This window comes from Lissotriton vulgaris, chromosome 4_1 (assembly GCF_964263255.1).
Source record: "Lissotriton vulgaris chromosome 4_1, aLisVul1.2, whole genome shotgun sequence".
Taxonomy (NCBI): Eukaryota; Metazoa; Chordata; class Amphibia; order Caudata; family Salamandridae; genus Lissotriton; species Lissotriton vulgaris.
In genome coordinates this window covers 479,168,939-479,189,828 of record NC_141691.1, presented here as the reverse complement: position 1 = coordinate 479,189,828, position 20,890 = coordinate 479,168,939, and the positions used below count along the sequence as shown (strand labels likewise).

Sequence of the window (20,890 nt, the reverse complement as noted above, 5' to 3'; positions counted from 1 at the left end):
GAGCTTTTTTTACTTCATCAAAGCCTTTCCGTTGGCTCCGTACCTGTAAGGTGAAGTCCAGGAAGAAGCGGCCCACCACATTTTTAAGATGTGGGTCTCCCTGCATCTGAGCTGCCTGTAGTATTGCATCATGATCTCTGTAGGTCCGAATTTGTGCTATAATTGTTCATGGGGGGGCACTAGGCTGCAGAGGAGGGCCCAATGCCCGATGCGCTCTCTCAACAGAAAAAAGTTTGACAGATGTTTTAAGATTTCAGCATGTTGAGGATGAGGTCTTCAAGGAATAGGTCGACACTGGGGCCCTCAGAACCCTCAGGAACTCCAACCACTCTTATTTTGTTCCTTCTTGCTCCTCCTTCCTGGTCCCCCAGACTGGCGGTCATGGTAGTACTTTGCTTTGTTAAGGTCTGCACTTGTTGCTCGAGGCGTTTTGTTGTGGAAAGTAATCCATTTATGTGTATCTCTGCAACTGTTACCTTTTCGAATATTTAGTGAAAGTCGGCCTGGAGCAGATTAACATCCACTGTTACGGCATCCAGTTTGGGCTCTATTGGTGCAGTGGATCCTTGCAATTCTTTGATGGAGCCCCTTATGGATCGCACCGATGGATACCTTTCTTGTTGCGTCTCCCCTCCCGGATCCTCACTCTGTGCCACAAGTGTCAGCCCCCTGTTGCGGACATCCTTACTGCATATTTGTTCAGTTTGTTCTGCTATCGGGCCCTCTTAGGGTGGCCCCTTACAGTTTCAGGGGTCCCTACCCCGTCCTTCCACTCCACTGGAGGGCTGTCCTCACGTGGGCCTCATCGGGGCAGATTGCTACACACACCATCCCACTCACCGGCTCTGATGCTCTTGTTTCAGCCTTCCATACCCCCTTAGCTCCAAAGTCATTAGTGATATGCCCCAACCTGTAGTCAACCTCCCAGGTGTCTTATAGGCCTCACCCGTGCCAAGGTAGGCCTCCATCAATCTGCCTCATGTGAGTGCCAATTAATGGTCCCTTCGGAGATCAACTCGTCCATGCAGCCTCCAGGATAACTGCCTTTCCTATAATCAGTGCAGGAAACCCCTTTGCAGCAGAACAGCTCGATGCAATCTATTTAGTGTGTAATTCTTGGGCTATCAGTGTTTGACAAGGCCTCCAGACCCGACTGCAGAGGCACTCCGGGTCCCACTGCAGTGCTGCGATACTGCCCTGGGAGGGAGGGCAGGGCCGGACTGGGAACCACAACCGGCCCTGGCAAAGTGCTCGGCCGTCCCCCCCTCCCCACTCGGGGGAAGAGGGGTTGTGGGGGGGGGGCGCGGCCAAGCACTTTGCCGGGGCCGGTTTTCGGCCGATTTTCTTACAGGGCCGATTTTGCAGCTATGTTGCAAAAACGGCCCTGTAACAAAAACGGCCCCCAGGAGCACAAAAACGGCCCCACCCGTGCGGCGCACCGGGGAATTGCCCGGTGCCCGCTATGGCCAGTTCGGGCCTGAGGGAGGGGGCCTCCAAGGACTCTAACACCTCCCCGGCCAGCCCATTCTTCAATGCTGCTACTCCGGCAGTGCTGGGACATCACAATGCCTGCTTCAATTTCCTTGTCAGGGCCCCCTGCTGATTCCCAGGCTCCAACTCCTGACCCGTCTCGGATCTTCTCCGGCAGGGGCTGCATGAGCCACTGTCCTCGGTCAGCCTCCCCCAGGTCTCCCAGCCACAAGGGCCGATCGCAGGTCTCTTCATGCAGGCTCCGGGTTCCAGCAATCCCGTACCTCCTCACTGGAATTAAATCAGGCCCCGGCACAACGTCCCAGCTCCGGACTCACCTCTGCTCCGCTTCGGGTCCCCAACAGCGTCTGGTCTCAACAGGGATCCCTGCCTCACCTCTGGCCCTCCGATGGGGCCAGCTGATTCAGATCATCTCCCCCTGTGTTTCCACTGCCTCAGGTAGGTGGTCTGCACCTCCGATCCTTTTGTCAAACCTCAGGGGCACTTTCTGTGCAGAAGGGGAAAAGCTGTAGAGCCCTAGTTTCCCAGGCCTGGAGAGGCCTCAGCCGCCATCTTCCTTGATCACATGGACAACTGTAGGGCTGCACGTTGTCCCAACAGTGCTTCTCAGTGGCACAGCGAGCCCGAGGTCGGCCAGTCGTGGGTCACAGTCCTGTAGTTTGTTGTGAACCTGGTCTAGTGGCAAAGGATTTGTGGACGCATTTCAGGGGATTGCTCCTGGGTGAATCAGAGCTACTTTAGTGAGCAGCCATTTTCCACGGAGACTAACCACACCCCTGAGAAAGCATATTCTTTCGCGGAGATGGGGGGCATTTCTCACAGCCTTCCACGATCTGCCAGAAGAGAAAACACATTCAACCTGAATGCATCGCAACAGCTCTGGTTAGTAACCCTACATCTGAGGGTTAGTATCCCTCAGATGTAAATATAGAAAAATTAAAAAAAATACAGGTTTAGGCCAATCACAGGGGCAAGAGAGTTAATGTAGGGAGCTTACAAGAAGGAGCAGATAGTATCAGGTGTGAATATCAGTAGTAAAGGAGCAAACAAATATGCCATATAAATTGTTCACTTGTGAGATGACACCATGGATGTAGGACACATGACTGTAAACTGAATTGTTATGTGTTAGATTGGCATGCTTCCTGCAGAGTCCATGTACAGCCTTACTGGCCAGAATAGAGCCAAACAAGCTAATGGCAAGGAGAGAGCCACCTTTAACCTTACTCAACTTTTGCATGGACACCCAGCCTGGGATCCCTGGGGTAAATGGAATAAACAGCAGAGGTCATGGGCAAGTATTAAATAAAACGTAAGGCCCACATATGAACCACAAGGTCTCTGTAAATACACAAGCCAAACATTCACAGCACAAATTCAGAAATACAAATACATGCAAGCAAACAGACAGTCGCTCACGTAGTTAACTTAGACCAGAATTAAGAAACATAGGTTTCAGAAATAAACAGGACTAGATCTCTTCTGCTACATCGTCAAACTCCGCTGAGAAGAAATATTAGTTATTAACATTATCAAACATACATGTGTGTTCTATCATACAATCTGTTGAGTGCAGTAAGACATTCAGACTCGCTCATGCAAATAGACCCGGAAACTGAACGGCAGCAGCCTTAGTGACTGCCAGCGAGAGTGGAGGACAAAGCTTGGTGCACCAGGTGGGCGGAAGCATGCTTGCATGTAAGAAGGGAGCCCATGCAGGTCTGGTCCTGCCCTGTTTCCCTTTAAGTACTGAATACCAATTGGTATTAAGGGACGAGTGGTGGAATGGTAGACAAGGGACAAGCAAAGGAATGGTAGACATCACCCAGACGTAGACCAGCGCTAGTATATAAACATCTGAATGTGATCGATCTGCAATGCTGTCGGTGATAGGTTTCCCTGAGAACCACCAGTGTGTGTGGGTTCCTGAGTACCCCATGCCCCCTCCATGCAGCGGGCACCAATGACCCTCACTGCCCAACAGATGACTTGACAAGGACGTCAAACTGGCTGCACCACCTAAGGGAATGCTTATGCCTTTATCCCATTGAGATTTTCCTCAGGGCAGTAATAAATCCGACCCATTCACCCTGACAGACAGGCTGACAGCATTTATTGTTTAATATTGTCCCATACTGCATAATAATTATCTAAGGAGTCTATTCTGGTTAAATGGGAATTCATTATTTTACCTGGGAGAGGAGCCGGTTCCTCTTGGCTGGTGGGGTGCTCCTGAGCAATCCTGTTGCTGTGGAGGATGTTGACATTTGAAGTGATTTTGTTTTCTGCTTCCAGTTTTCTCTCCTCAGCTTCTACAACACTCCCTAAGTTTACAGAGCCTTTTGTTTTCATCTTCACTTTCTTCTTCTTCTTGCTCTTTGGGGCCTTTAGACCATCATCATTCTGTGTACAGAAAAAATGATATCAGAGTTATTGTCATTATGTTTACAAAACCAAATCCCTATTTCTTTGAAATTAAAGAAATGCTACAATAAATGGATCAAGCTTGAGAGTCAGTTCTCAATTTTAGAAGTAAAAGCAGTGCAGCTAAATGAATTAATGAATGTCATTTATTAAGCTCACTCTTATCCTAGGGGCATATTTACAAAAAAACGACTGAGCGTGGCGTTATTCTCCTTGACTTAACGCCACGCTCTGCAACTTTTGAAACGCAGTGCTGCACCGTATTTAAAACAATGTAGTGCAGCCCAGCGTTTCCCCCTGCACTGGCGCTAATTACAGATGCCTAGCACCGACGCAGCCACCCTTGCACCATAGTGCAAGGGTGCCTGCGTTGGGGGTAATGATTGTTTATGTGCAGGAAGGTGTCCCTTCCTGCACATAAGTAGCCTAATGGATGAGTTTTTGTCGTAGGGCAGTGCCGCAGGCCTTCCTGCTGCGCTGCCCTCCAGCAAAAGAAAAGGGCTGGAATGCGCCGTATCTATCAGTTATGTTGCATTCCTGTCCTTTATCTCTCCTCTGGTGCACAATGAGCTGCTGTGCGCCAATGCTGGCACCAGTGCACCATGGTGCAAGGGTGCCTGCATTGCGGGCGATGATTATTGTGCAGCACAATAACGATACCAAGAGGCTTTCTCCTTTTTGAATGTGTGCTGAATTCTGTAGCACACATAGAAAAGGGAGAAAAAAACTAGAAGAAATAAAGATATTTCTTCTCGTTGTGCCTCCCGTTTTTGGCGCTGCTTCAGAGTTACGATGTCTCGTAAATCTGGGCAGTGTCAAAAAGCAGTGGATGTTGCTGGGAACGCCCCCAGCAACACCTATTGCACGCCCCTTTAATGCAGAAAACTATGTTAAAGGGAATGATTTTTACAAGGAAGCATTAAGCCAAAAAAAGTGGTTTAGTGCTGCCGGGTAAATATGGCTCCTACGCCACCGGAGATTCACAGAAAGTGACGCACCGGCAGAGCATGGGGCTCATAAATAAGCCCCAAACAATCTTAAATGATGAGTTGTAAATTCTATGGGTTCTAATTTGTGCAGCACACATAAAAGTTGGAATTCATCATTTTTATGGTTTAAATCTTTTATTGGGTTTTCAAAACAGAAAAAACAAACAGACCACATTTCCCCATCAGATGCAATAGTGTTGGCTTTTGCATTAAAACCCACAGGGCATAAGGTAACAAATATATTGACAATGTCGTAAATGTAGGGGTCTTGCAGCAGGGAGACTCAGTCGTAACCCCCCCCCCCCTCCTTGTCCACAAAGCAAAGCAAAGTAATAAGTAAAGGAAAATTATCACATCCCTAATGGGAGGCCATAGGTCAAACATCAGCCCTTAGTCTTACGCCTGTGCGGCTGAACCTTAGATTCCTCGAGTGGTGTGTCTGCAAGGCGAAGCAAGAGTAAATAGCGTGGGTAGCTCAATTCCCTAAACTCCCCTTTGAGTAGAGTCAAGAATGGTCGCCAAAGTGCTGCAAATTCCTCTCCCCTCCCTTCTTTTGCTAGAGTTAACTTCTCCATCCCCCAAATCGTCCACAACCTGTGGAGCCAGCCTGTGTGTGGGGGAGGCTGAGTGGTCCTCCAGTGCGCTACAATGTTCTGGACGGTGGCCCCCAGCACAATCGCTATGAGTCTCCCTCTCCTGGACTTCAGGGGGTACATCAATGCACTGGGGAGTCCAAGCAAAACATAAGCGGGGAATCTGGGAAGTTGGGTGTCTAAATGGGAGTCTACTTCATCAAGGATCGAGTTCCAATAGGGTTGTAAGCGGTCACAGCTCCATAGTAAGTGCTCTAGTGTGCCAAGTTCCCCGCATCCCCTCCAACAGCGATCACTAATGTGGGGATCCCATCGGTGTAAGCGGTCCGGTGTGTGGTACCAGTAGGTGGCAACTTTGGTCAGGGTTTCTGTGAGACCAGTGTGGTAGGCCGAGTGCCTGGCTCTATGGTATATGCCTTCCCATTCCTTGTGCGTGAGTTGTCTCCCCAGGTCCCTCTCCCACCTGACCCTCCCTGCGTTGTATGTGTATATGTTGGTGAGGCGAAGGTGTTGGTACAGGTCGGTAATCAGTTTTTTATCTGAGGTGCGCGTCAACAGCCACTTTTCATACGGGGTGAGGAAGCGCTGTGCACCAGGTTTGATCGTCGGCTGTGAGGCCCAGTGACGGACCTGCAGGTAGGGTAGGCGGTCCGCCTCTGGTATGCAATAGTCCTCCTTCACCTTCTGAAAGGGAAGGATGCCGTTGAGATCGAACAGGTGTCCAAGTTCTCTACAGGGCGAGCGTCTCCAGGCAGCGAATGCCTTGTGGTCCAGACCCGGGGAGAAGTCAGGGTTATCGAAAAGTGGGGTCATCGGGGAGGGGAACGAAGTGAGGTGATGTTTGACCGCTACTCTGTCCCACACGTCCATCACGGTGCTCATGATCTGTGATGCATAGAGATTGGGAGGCCTATGACATCACTGTAGAAACGGAACCCCCTAAAGGGGCATCTGCTCCAGCTCCGCCACACGCTGGGTGATTTCCGCCCGTTTCTGAGCGCGGTCTCTATTGTTAGCTGTGGCGATAGAGATGAATTCTCCATGGAGAACCGCCTTGAGCATGGCCCACTAGGTGGCCTTGGTAGTGTCTGTGTTGGCATTATGGGTAAGAAACTGGGCGATGGCGGTTTTAATCCGCTCCACTATAGCAGGGCTCTGGAGCAGGGCGTCTCTTAGGCGCCAATGTCGCTGCGGGCCAGGTGTGGTTGGGAAGAGAAAGGAGGCCAGCACCGGAGAGTGATCCGAAAAAGAGGTCGGGAGGATTTCGACATCCTTTACGCGGAGCACCAGCTGTGAGGAGCATAGAAAGTAGTCAAGTCTTGCGTAAGACTTGTGGGCGGCTGAGTAGTAAGTGTATGCTGTGGGTGGAGGTGCCTCCATAGGTCAACAAGGCCCAGGTCGGAGAGGTGGGCGTGGCCCATCCCGGAAAGCGCCCCAACTTGGCCATAACGTTGGCCTGAACGATCTGCTGTGTTATGGAAGACTAGGTTGAGATCGCATCCTAGCAGCAAGTGTGGTTGTGTATTAGCTGTGGCCGATTCTAGTGCTGTGTGTAGGAATTTCTCTTGTCCTTCATTGGGTACATATATGGTGCCCACTAAGAGTGTGTGCCCGGCAATGAGAAAGCGGTGGATCAGTAACCTGCCCTTGATCTCCGCCTCCTTCTGCATAACCCGCCTCTCAAAGGATTTGGACACTAGGATCGCCACCCCGGCTACCTTCTTAGTTGCCGACTAGAAAAACTGCAAAGGGAAGGACTGAGACTTAAGTCGATGGTGATCTTTGGGCAGTAAATGTGTCTCCTGTAGGAGGCAGATATCTGCAGCCAGGTGCTCCAGGAGGGAAAGTATCGCTCGGCGTTTGATTTGGTTATTAAGTGCCCTCACATTGAGAGAGAGGATAGTCAATGGGCGTGACATCCTAAGTAGTCAGTCGGGACGGCACCGCGCTGCGCTCGACGTGTGGTGGCCAAAGAAAATCAAACCCCCCCCCCCGTGGACAAGGAGGACCCCCTGCACCCCCTAGACCCCAACTCCCCCTCTCTCTGTGAACCCCCATCCCACCCTCCTCCCTCAACATTCCCCTCCCTAACCCCAACCTTAAACACCCAGCAAACAGTCATAGTTCCAGGCCTATTCAGACACTGTCCAGGCCCGTCTAACCATAGTCCCAGGTCTATCCGAACAGAGTCCAGACCCATGGAAGTTCAACGTATGGGAAAGTGTAGCAGTGGCAGCCCCTTCGGCCCCCGCCCCTCCCCCTCGCCCCGCATGAGCAAGGCTATTAAGACAAATCCCCCACCTCCAACGCCCCAGTGCGGGCTCGATGTGTCCTTGACCACCTCCTGGACGGCTGCCTCCTGCTCCCGAGCCATGGTTGCCAGATCAGGTTAAGGCCCGCCTTAGGAGTGCGACGTCTCCATACTTGCTGCCATCCGTTGCGCGATGAATGTAGGGGTCCGTCTTGCGGGTGCTGAAGTTAAGATTCTCCCGGGGAGTTCTCCTCTGTAGGTTCGATGCCTAACAAGGTGCAAGTGTCCCAGAGTGAGCGCATTTGGTGGAGGGTCCCCTGCCACTTGAAGATCAGTCTGAACGGGTGGCCCCAAGAATATGGCACTTCTTTATCCCGGAGGAAGGTCGTGACCACCCGGAAAGCCCTTCGCTTTGAAGCGTGATGGCCGAACGGTCCTGGAACAGGGCCACCGAGTGATTTTGGAAGCAGAGGGGTTGTTTCTGGCGTGCTTCCGTGAGGATGCATTCTTTTAGTGGAAAATCGGGGAGAAAGGCCAGGATGTCAGGCGGAGGAGCAGACGCGCGCCTCGCCCTGCCCACTCTGCTCGCGATCAATGGGAACCTCAAAGATTCATTAAGGATTTCCCTGAAGAGGCCTTGTAAATAGCAAGTGACACTGTCCCCTTCAGAGTTCAGTGGTACGCCCGAACGCGGATGTTATTCCTCCGGGAGCGATTTTCGAGGTGCTCCTTGTGCGATTGGAGGTCCACTTGCTGCTCCCGGAGGTTAAGCACTTCCTGCCTTAGCATTTCCACCTCTTCACTTCGGGTCTGGTCCGCCTCCTCCACCGCCGCCACTCTCTCCCCCAGGCTGTCCATGTCTCTCCTTATCTCGCGCTGCTCGCTCGCCAGGTCCTGCTTCAGCGCCTGGAAGTCGTCGCGCAAGGTGTTAAACAGGGACTCCAAAAAGGCTTTCGTGATAGGGGCCCCCCCATCATCGCCTGCAGACGTGCCGGCTGTCGCTGTAGCGAGGGGGGTGGCGGGGGCCTCTCTCCTTTTGCTGTGCTTTTGGTGAGCATTTCGCAGATATTGCGCGCCCCCCCCCATGGCCTGGGTTAGACACGTCGCTGTAGCCCCTAGTTCCCAAAGGCAAGTCAAAGGGCCAGACAGTCATCGGGAGGCCCAGCAGACAAGCGGGGGGCTGGCAAGGTCGGCGGGGGATGAACTGCGTTAGATAGGGCCCTCAATGCACACAGAGATGTCCCTCAGGCTTCGCGTTGCGGGGCGAGCCGCTGGGCCCACACCTCTGTCCTGCCCACACATCCGATTTATAGGGCGGGCCCCGTTGTAGATGCCCCGGAGCAGAGCGTACACCAGTTTATGGCGGGAGGCACCCGCGGCAGGCGGGAAGCGGCGACAGCCCCCCCTCCCCCCCCCCCCCCCGGGTCATGCGTGCAAAAAGAAAGCGCGGCGTCCTCTTGGCAGCTGTTCCTCTTCCTCACCTCTTATGCGCAGGAAGCAGGCCGCAAAGGGGCCACGCCGGGCCCAGCCAGATCCCCAGGGTCACCGGGCGTGTTGCCGAGCTCCGGTCAGCCTCCTCCGTGCAATAGGCCCCGAAGCCTGGGCCTCGATTTACACGCTTCCCCAGGGCCGATCTCGGTTCCGGTCTGTGTGTCTCCTGCCGGCCGCTCACCGCGGGGGGAAGCGCCGCACCGCCCCGCCTAGGTATCCGCTGTTGGGGGTTCCTCTGGTGGGCCAACTGCCTTCCTCCAGCGCCTGTGTGCATACCTCTCCCAGTTCCGGGCGGGCCCAGGACCGGGGTCTCGATTTTCGCAGCTTGCTGCTCACCGCACAGGGGTCGCCCTGTCTCCGCTTCAGTTGGCCCCGCTAGGCCCCGGCGGGTCCCTGAGTCGGCCGGGTCTCCGAGCCCCCACGTCAGCCAACTGCGCCGATCCCGGCTTAGCCTCCGCTTCAGGTTCCCAGCAGGGCGCCACCGCCAGGGAAACGCGCCAAGTCCTCTATCCCGGGCAGCAGCGCAGCGAGGCCTTGGGCGGGCTGCAGGCACTCAGACGTAGCTACGGTCCCCGCCGTTCTAGGACAGCCAAGGCGGGTCAAAACCGGGACGATAGCCTCACCGGGCAGTAGCAGGAAGATGCTCGTTGGCAAGGGGGATCTGTATGCGGTAATAGGGGCTAACGGGGTTCAAGGCCGGGGAGCCTCGCGAACAGACGTCCGTTCAGTCCGCCATCTTGGCCACGCCCCCCAATTCCTCATTTTTAAAAGGATTATTTATGTGCAGGAAGGGGCGGTTGCCTGCACATAAACAATCATGCATGGCGTTTTGCAGTTTCTATGTGTGCTGCTCAATGCACCACACATAGAAACAGCAAAAACGAGGAGAAATAAAGCATTACTCCTTGTTGCGCCATGTTAAGTCCAGGTTTTTTTTGTCTTAATTTTGGCACTGCCCCATATTTATGCCCCCCTTGTACATATGGGGCAGTGTCAAAATCAATTGGAGTTGCTGCGGAACGCCCATCACATTACCTACTGCCCCCCTTTCACGCTAAGTATAGCATGAAAGAGTGCCTTATTTACGAGGCAGCGTTAAGCCACGTTAAGTGGCTTAAAGCTGCCTTGTAAATAAGGTGAAGCCTGTATCTCCACTGGAACGTCGGAAAAAGTGACCTTCCCTTGGCAATAGATGCATGTAAATATGCTCTTAGTGTCCTTGCACTGGGAAGACCAAAAGATAGAACATTAACAGAGCAACTATTTTTTAAGGTTTCTTCCTAAATAAGGGATTATTGGGTTCAGCATGAATAGGCCGTGGGAGGGTTTTCCAATGGGAGGCTGTTAAAAAAGAAAGAATGAACACTCGGTCAAGCCTTTTTGATACAAGGTGCTTTGACAAAGTAAGTGGAAGCAGATAGGAGTTTCCTACGGGGCACATAGCTGCATGTCCATCCCCAGACAAAATTGGGACAGTTGTGTTGAAGAGTACGATGGCAGATGCACAAAGTTTTGCCTACAGATCGTTTGCCCATAGTGAGCCAGTGAAGGGTTTTGAAGTGGCCGGAGATAGAACATCTTGTGAGAAGAACTCAGGCCCTAATTACGTGTACTGTGGTCAATAGGACCGCCGTACCCGTGGTGGCAGTTCGACAACCCCCACAGCATTACGATTGCGGCGGTCAGACCACCACAAGACCGCCGGCACCTCCAGGATCAAGGATCCCGCTGGACCGGCGATCTTTCAATGGCAGGAATATACTGGCAATGCCGCAGCCCACACCGCCGAGCATATTCCGAGTTGCCATTTCACTGCCCTTTTCATGAAGGTGAACTGCCATGAAAAGGGTGGTGGAATTGCAACAAAAAACCCCTGCTGGATTTGGTCCAGGGGGGTGCATGCTAGGGGTTGGGGGGGCACAGGTTGTGCCCCCCTGAATTGCACCCCCCTCTTTCCTGCATGGTATGGAATGTTTGCCACACCGTGCAGGAAGGTGCAGTCGGCATTCTGAGGGCAGAGGTCTGCCTGTTTGGCTCTTTTATGACCCTTACAGGTCAGTAAAAATCTCCTGATCTGGTGGGCGGTTGCACCACGGGTTTGGCGATCCCACAGCTGACGGTGCATCACACCGTCTACGGTGGGACCTCCAAACTCATAATTAGACAAGTAGAGAAGTTGAGCAGCTAGATTTTGTAAAATATGGATTTGTTCTGTGAGATATTTAGGAAGGTCTAAATAGAGAGAGTTCCCGTAATCAGTGTGAGGCAGAACGATCACTTGAACCACAGTCTTCTGGGAGTCCATAGGGAGAAGTAGTAGAACCGTATGAAGATTTCTCGCATAAAAAGGACAAGAAGAGGTGAAGGAATTTAGGTGTTCATGGAAAGAAAGGGAGTTGTCAAAAATCACCTCCTGATTTCTAGCAACTTTAGATGGAATTGGGACCCGCCCAATTTTGAGGGCACCAAGGAGAACACCCGAGAGAGGACATAAGTGACTCTGTCTTGCCGCCATTAAGTTGAAATATTAGCCTCTGTTATTGAAAGACCTAGAGGTCCCAGAATGTGTTTAGTTTATTTGAGAAGTGTGCTTTAAAAAGAAGGGTAGGGTAAATGTGAAATTCTAGAGATTTAGCATCTGTGCCCGTCTGTGTGGTGAAACCGTCCAGGTTCAACACTAAGAGGCATTTCTGCAAGTACACATGTTGGTTATCTAGAGTGATTAGCATGAGCTCTGTTTTCAGGGGATTGAGCTTCAAGTATGGCTTAGAAAAAAAGAAAAAAAACAGTTCTGTTTGGAGAGGTCCTACTGGAGCCAGACCAGGGATAATTTGAACATGATTGGTCCCTATCTGAATGTGGCACTGTGTGCAAAAACATGCTGGAATGGAATTACTCATAGGTGAGATTATTTTAACCACATGGCTGCTGGGCGTTCCCCCCCCCCGTGCTGGAAAATGCCATTTTAGTGGCACCATGACGAGCTCAGCTCGTCATCAGCACACGACACCCGTGGGTGATGACGAGCTGAGCTCGTCATCAGCATCGAAAGGGTTAAGTATTTCACCAATAGAATTTTTTTGTTTGTATCACTGAGACTCCTTAAGTGCAAACAGTCAGTCAGTCAAAAGAGCTTTATTTCGGTAAAATACCATAAAAAGGCCATACAAACAATACACACATCAGAATTACACAGTAAAAACAGATTATGGATGATTTAAATATAAAAATCTCATATAGTACAGTTCCTACAAATGTTAAAAGGCATCAGTTAAAAACTAATATATCAGTATACAAAAATATTAAAAAAGAAGTATGACATCCCCTGAAAATAACCCTTGGCCAAGAGACATCAAGAAGAGCCGCTAGCATTGCGGAGGATAGTGCAAACAGTATGTCCATTTGTGGGTGCTAGGATGACGGTTTTGTAGGATGCAAGCTATATCTCCTCGAAGAGGCCCAAAAAGGCTGGAACTAGAGGAGATGTGGCCAGCAGTTCTTATTTTGTAATTGGTTAGCCCCTGTCTGTAATGAACAAAAAAAGGTAGATTGGAATGTGGCCCAGGGTAATTAGCTGCTGAGCCTAGAGATGCAATTTCCTGTTTTATTCAGAGATGGGTGCTGTCCTCATACTGAATGAAAACAATGCTGTTGCTCCTCTGGAACAGTTCCAGTCATACCATGTACAGCTTGAAGATTACTGGGAAAGAATTGATCTTTGGGGGACTGTGCAAGGCATTGCCACAAGAGTGGGCCTGAAGGTGCTGGTGGATAAAAGCCCCTCCAGAATGATGGCAATGAAGCCTGTACATGACAAGAGGGATTCGAGCAGCATTTGATAATCGATGGTACCAAAGTATGAATATATACGAAACAAAAGAGTCAGGTCACATGCTTCACACGTTGGAGAAATCACTAACGAGGATGGAGAGGCCAGTTGCTAAATTGGAAAATGATAAGGGCCTTAAAGACCCCACAATGAAGAAGGACTGCGCTAGAGGAATATATATGCAAGACTTTCTCTCCAACGTGTAATTATGGTAAACAATGAGAAGCCTTTAATGTCCAAGGTAAGCATCAGATTCCCTACTGATGGTTATGAAGGGTTGGGGTGCAAATCTCCAGCAAAGAAGGACTTGGAAGGGCTTCCATTATTTTAAACGTGTATTATTTGCATTTACGAATAATGTCAAACAAGACCATGCATGCAAATCTACAGTACTTTTTGGTTCCCATACATTTACCAAAAGACAATTTTGCACGTCTAGTACTTAAGCTAATATTGCTATGTAACGACAAAACATCAATTTTAACTCCTAATATCTCCCAACATGAGACACCAAACTCTGTGAGAAGGGGTGGGGAAAGCATGGACCCTTTTTCTTCTGTGAGTCAAACCAACTTTAGCTTCACAACAGAAGCCTGCTTCAAATTAGGCAGATTAGATTGTGCACACACCCACACCAGGAACTGTAGCAGAATAATATGGGAGGGCCAAAAACATAACCACACCCATGTATGCCCTCCTCTCTCTAACCTGACCATACTCCTCTAACCATCATTCTGCTTACCACTCTCGACTTAGGTAGTCATTGCTGCAACCTGCCCTAAGACAATCTGCAGCCAGCGGGAATACAAAAGCACAGTCTGCACCATCAGGCACCCACCTCCATCGTTCTATCTATTTACGGAGTGGGTGCCGGCCCCACCCCAGCCGCTACAAGTCCACTTGCACGGACCACTGACCATCAGGAAACATTTCCGGAAGCCCATATTTGGGCTTCCGGAAGGCAACACTCCGGATCTCCATCAAAGCGCGATGTTGGGACACCAGATATTGCACTCCGGCACCCAATTAAACCTTGACTGGCATTAACTACCTGGCGCTGACACTATAAATAACCGGATGCCGCTCCACTCATTTAACATCGAGGAGCGGAGGAGCACAGATATAGGCGCAGAGGTGGAGATCACGTCACGTATCATTAAGAGTATTAATGGGCGGATTAATGTGTTTCCTTTTCAGGTATTTTGAGTCTGATTTACTGCAGAACCTCATGTGTTTGTTCTTTGTAGTATTTACCTTCGCTAAAACATCTTTTATTATGTTTTTTCTCCTCATTACAATTTTTGCGCTTGCCCCAAGGGGTCTCCTGCCCTCACCCTCCTATGGGGCACAGTGTCCCAACTATAGGGTAAGCATTTTGGAGACACTTTCTCCTCTGTGGTGCACAGATGATTGTCACTACTGCTGCACTTATAGCCACTCACTATAGACCTTCGGTGTGGGTGGCTGACTATATTATGATTTGTGTTTCTAGTGCTCTATCACAGTTTTTAACCGACTTGTTTTTCTTTCAGGCTTTAGATACAGGCCATTTCACGGTGGAGTGTAATCTACATCAGCCCACTCAGTGGAAATCCTCTCGCCAAAGTCTGGTTAGAGTGGAGCCTGCAGTTTACTTATTTGTTTAGGTCCTGATGAATGCCATGGACCCTACTGGGCCATTTGGCAGAAACATGTCGACCCCATTGATATCGGTAGGGGGACAATAATATCCCCATTACACCGATCACTTAGTTTTACTTACCATATAGATGCCAGCAATATTAAAATGTATTTTTACATCTATAATGGCTTTTTAACCTCTCTATCTTTTTCTATGGGCCCGCACTTAGTTTAGAAGTGGATCCCTGTCGTCAGGTGTATGCCCGCCCTCTATTAAACCACGTTTTAGAGGGAGAGGACTGGTCAATGATGAAGCATGACACCGGGCGGTGTGTGAGACCAATCCTTCACTTTTTGTGAGATGCCTGCACTCATGAATTGATTAGCACTAGCACTAGCAACACCTCACTGGGAGCGGCTCTATTATGGTAAACAGTTTCTGTTGGAGGCTGCCAGCTCCTAGCACCCCGTGCCTCTAGTTCCCTCATCCCAGATTCCGTCTGGTTTTTGTGGTTACACACCACCTCCATCCTCAGATCAATTTTCTTCATTCTCACAACTGTAATGCAGTACACGTCAGAAAATAGTAAGAGCTGTGCCCTTGAGCTGCTCCTACATTTGTGTCACCATTCTCAGGACTGCTTCTCTTACACTCCTCCTGAAGTATTGCAAGCAGAGGGCTTGTCATTGTCATTATTTGTTGAGCCCTAAAAAGATAATCTAGTCCCCTTTTTCGACTTTTGGAGCCCCCTTAGATTTGGGCTTTACTTCCCAATGGAGAAAAGTGTAAATGAGCACATTCAGGCTTGAGTATGTGTTCGCCATTGTCAATATCCTCCAGTTTTAAGCCATTCCTAGATTCTCCAGGTGTTTAGTATGTTCTTTAAGTCAGACAATGGAGGTCAGTTCCCATCTCTGTCTCAAACCTGTCTTCCTTTAATTGTTGTTTCATATTCCTCGATGAACAACATCGAAGGGCTGAATCATGATCTTAACTATGAGAGACCCTGGAGGAAATGATTAGGAGAGCACTTCAAACAATATTGCTTATGTCCCTTGGAGTCCATAATAATCAAACAGGAAATGATCATGGCTAAACATGGCAACCACAGTTCTGGTTACCATCTTTATATCAACACATTTGTAGTCTGTCTTCAAAGTTCATGCCTATCGCAAGAGGTTACTTGCTTCTATGTACAAAATGCCGCTTAGAAACTATCCACAAAAACATCTTGAATGTAACTTCCATGATGGTGAACCCGAAACAGTTATATTCATCTGAATTATTTACTGCCCTTAGCACTGGATTCTACCCTTATTATAAATCACACCATAGAAGGCGTAGCATGATAGGAAATTAGTAAAATCAATTGTAATCCTTACTGACCATTGAATATCAAGTCAAGCTAGTCCTTGTCTCCTTCATCTAACACTTACCGAGCGGGCTGTTTCTTGGAAGAGAGATCAACCCATTTTTGGCTTCTCTGTGTCCCAGAACCAAATAGTTGGGCCACCATTATTATGGTTACGTCTACCTCTGGGTGCAATAATTTTGTTTGATGTTTCGATTTTCAGGGAGTGGTTCTGTGTGCAGGTCCAGAAGATGACGGAGCTTTACTGACGGAACCTTGGTGAGGTCCATGTTTTCTGCCAGAACCCCCCAGTGACCTTATGTTTGTACCTCTAAGATCACTCTCAATATTACCTTCTTGCATTAGTAGAAATCTGCTTCCTTAACATAGCCTTACATATGTCATTAATTTAAGTCATTTCCATTGACTGCAACCTGATGTCTACAATGTTAGCGCTGAGTTCTGATTACCGTTGACCAACCTTTCCCAAGACCTTCCAGATAGCCTTGTTTAATTGATAGAATTTGTTGTTTGGCATATTTGTTTTACTTTCTCTCTTTTGCAGGCTCACCATCACACAGTTGCTGATGTCGGTGAAAGTTGAATGTAGCCATGCACCAGTGTCAATAATGGTGAGAATTTTTGATGCACCTGTTAAATCATGTAATTTATGATTTAAATAAATTGCAAATTAATAACGTCATATTGTTCAGCCTTCAGCCATTTTGCATGCTTGGGCTCTCTCGCTTCCGATGTCCACAGGCCTCATGTCCATCCCTGACAAGGCGAACTGAGGATTTGCAATCAAGCTCGCAAATTGTATCTTTTCTCAAGGTCTCTTTGTACTTTTCACTTGAATAAGCTATGCACCTGTTAAAACCATTATCTAAACTTTCAGTTTCTGTCATGTGTACTTTCCCTCGATTGCCTGTGTGAAATAATTTATAAATGGTGTTGAAATTTGGGGAAGAGGCACACATTTGATGCTCAATTGCATAGGGATTTGACGTTTTGATTCCCCATTCCTTCTCTTGGCTGCATTATTACTGTTTTTTTCTAGTTTTTACACAATAAACCGCTTTAAGTAGGCTAGTAGTAGCAACGTTTTCTTCCACTCACTAAAGCGTTTGGATTGGCCTGTCGCGGGGTCCAGATACTGAAATGTTCAGTGATATCTTTAACATTTCAACATTGTCCTGCAGCTAGTTAATGACGATGCTGGTCAAATTATCACCTGCATGTAGTCAGTACCAACTCTGAGTAGGTCTTCTTTGATGGCAGCCTCCTTTATAGGTTCGATGGTGCCCTTCACACTCTTGTGAAATGGTCTACTATGCTGAACCTAATGCATGATAAACTCTTTGCAGAACAGATACATTTGTGCTGCAGTTCTCTCGTCTCTTGACCATGACATCAGTCATTCTCATTAGCCTTTTCTGGGCATCAAAGATGAGCAACATTAACTGGCTTATATTAGTCATTGCCACTTGCAGCGATGACACGTATTCTGCGGCAACTTCGAGTTCCATGCGGTATGTGTTGGCAGAAATTTGCAGATGAGTGCCTTACAATATTAAAATCCTGCATTTCACCAATACATTCAGAAAAGCACACATGCTTGGAATGTGCCACAAACATGAAGGGATGGCAGTACGCACTACTCAGTTTGATTTGAACATTAGTACATTTCTTTAATTTTTACAAAACAGTCAACGAAAAATATCATTACATTCATTTTCAATTTTCATTTGTTGCGAAACATATTCTTTGTCATCAGAATATTATTTACATGCATAATTCATACAGTTAAATATTATTGCATTTCATCTACACCCAATGCATTTCGGGGCGAGAGCCCCTTCGTCAGGGGTCTGTATGTGAAAAAAAGAAGAGGAGAAAGGAATCTCATTACTAATGATGCATAAATATATAGGGAAATTGATCTCTGTGTTATGTACACTCCTTACCGCTGATGAAACAGAGTATGTGAGTTATGATAATCCGGGTGGTTTTGAGATAACCTAAGCGAAAGAAGAGTTAGGGTCTTGTTTTAGATACATGAAATTGTATTGTTAGCCTTGTTAAGCAATGGTTCTCTTTATAAAGTACCGTGTTACCTGTATGGTTGACTGCTTAGAGTCTATAAAGAAAGAAAAATGATAGGAAAATGTCAGAGGGGATTTTTTGCGTTGTTATCCGGGAAACTTAAGCACTTACAACTATTAGTCTGAGTGCTAAAAATAATACTGGATGATGCTCACCTTATTTTTATTCTCATTTAATCAAGAGCCTGTGTAGAAGGAGAAAAGATTGCCATCGGTTACGTAGAGTACGGATATATGTGTTTACTAGCAATTCTAGGATGTTGAATATGAAGTTTACCTGTGAGTCTTACACGATGTATATCAGACTCATCTTGTGCTCTAAGTTCGGGTAGATCTGTCAACAAAACAATATTCTATCAGACGCTGGCCAGCGTGTAAAACTTCGGGTTAATAGGTGATTAAAATAGATCTTAGCAATCCTTACCGGAGCGGGATTCTGTAACGACCCGTCGCAGCGTCTTTTCCTAATGTTTGTGTGCAGTCGATCAGTCCTTCGTTTGTTATTATTGGAGCTCCGTGTGTAACTACTGAAAACGGACTTTCGCTATGCTCGGGCATTAACTATTATTGTATAACAAGATATCTCGAGCTCTGTCTGTGACAATTATGCACTTTAGGCATATATGATATCAACTTAGAGGGGATGTGATCTTTTAATAGCGAGTGAAAGTTTTGACTTTATCCGACATTGTGATGGTGGTCGCCATCTTTAAATGGTCGAGAGAACGATTTTTTCTAATGTGCAGTTTGTTAGTTAGCGGTTATACTTATAAATTCCGTATAACATGGAAAATAAACAGTGAAAAAACTTCGAAAAAAAGATATTGAACAAAGGTATATCCTTTGTGACTACGTATCATACAAACGCATTGGAAATAGAAGTAGCACTGTTTAAATTCATGAGAATTTTAAGACTGAAACACTTCTTCCCAGTCCTAAGCCCAACAACAGACACTGTGGAAACAGATAGACGTTTCAAACCCAAAAGTAATTTTATGGCCCCAACATCTCACAAGACTCTGGATACGTTTGAAACTCTAGTAAAAGCTGATATGAACAGGATCCAATTCAAAAGGAAAACAAGGAACCTCACACGTGCAGAATACAGCGCTCTCCAAAGGCTAGCAAAAAACAAAGACCTGGTTTTTCAGAGAGCTGACAAAGGTGGTGCACTAGTCCTCATGGACTCAACATTCTATACATCTAAAGGAGATGAACATGTACATAATGTGGAAACATACGCTAAACTTGGACATGATCCCACAATAAACATATCCCAAAATTTGGATGACATTCTGGATAAAGCGGAGGAACTAAACTGGATAGACAGCTCAACAAAGCGATACTTACGACAAGCTTTCCCACGAAGACCTAAAATATACTTTTTACCAAAAGTTCACAAAAGTTTGAGAGACCCTCCCTTCAGGCCCATTGTTTCAGGATGTTCCTCAATATTCGAAAATTTAGGCATCTTCATTGACGCATATATGCAACCATTCATGCAAAAATGGGTTACATACATAGAAGACACGTCAGATTTCTTAAGGAGCCTAACAAACATCACAATGGTCGACAATGAAGAATGGACACTATGTTCCATTGACGTAGCTTCATTGTACACATCCATTCCCCACAAACAAGGGTTGGAAGCGATGGAATGGGCACTGTTAAGATCAGAGATATCAGAAGAATTGAAATGCCTCATACTACAATTACTAGAGTTCTGTCTCCAGAATAATTATTTCGTATGGCAAGATGATTTTTTCATCCAACTAACAGGTACAGAGATGGGATTCCCGGGAGCATGTGTCTATGCAAATATCTTCATGGCGAAATTCGAAATGGACTATATATTGGAAGACCCCACATGGCAGGAAGGTACAGTCTATTACAAGCGCTACATAGACGACATTTTCATTATATGGAAACGTTCCCCTGCAGAATTACTACAAAACATCAGAAGTTTAAACCTGGCTAACCCACGCATACAATTCACTCATTGCGTGAGTGCCACTGCACTCCCTTTTCTAGATGTCCTTGTTGAATTACAAGACGGATTAATTCAAACCAAATTGTTTAAAAAAGAAACAGACAGAAATACGGCACTACTGTATGAGAGCTCTCACCCAGCAAGCCTCATTAACAATCTTCCAATTTCTCAATTTATGAGAATCAAGAGAATATCCTCCAACGACATTGAATGCACAAAAAGCCTGGAGCAACAAAAGCAAAGATATCTGGACAGGGGCTATCCCATAAAACTGCTAGAGGGTCATTTGGATAAAATCAAAAAAATCCCTAGGAAAGATCTTTTACAAAAAAAGAACAAGACAGAGAATAAAAGAATGGTATTTGTTTCAAAATACTCATCTGCATCCAAGGACATACAAAGAATCATTCTCAAAAGATGGGAAATCATTAAAGCGGAAAAAGACTTTGAAACACTCTTTCATGACAGACCCTTATTCGCATATAAAAGATCACAGAATCTGAAAGAACTACTGAACAAATCAAACAGCGACGACACGACAGGGAAAAAAACCTATAAAGGGACTCAAAAATGTTACAATTGCAAAAATTGTAACAATGTCATACTCGGCGATACTTTGTTTCATCCACGCACAGGAGAAAAAATACAACTAAGGCATACCACGAACTGCAACTCTGAACACGTAGTGTACCTAATAAAATGTCCATGCGGTCTGATATACGTCGGTAAAACAGACAGAAAATTGAAAATAAGGT

The 20,890-nt window shown here is 47.3% G+C and overlaps 1 protein-coding gene across 3 annotated transcripts in view; it reads right to left on the bottom strand.

Moving 5' to 3' along the window:
• ARL13A (ARF like GTPase 13A) overlaps positions 1-20,890 on the bottom strand; it is a 260,804-nt gene that overhangs the window by 74,487 nt on the left and 165,427 nt on the right. For all 3 annotated transcript variants that reach the window (XM_086966790.1, XM_086966792.1, XM_086966793.1), the window contains exon 8: positions 3,684-3,894. In XM_086966790.1, coding sequence (XP_086822916.1) covers positions 3,684-3,894 — 211 coding nt within the window. The remainder of the gene's footprint in view (positions 1-3,683; positions 3,895-20,890) is intronic.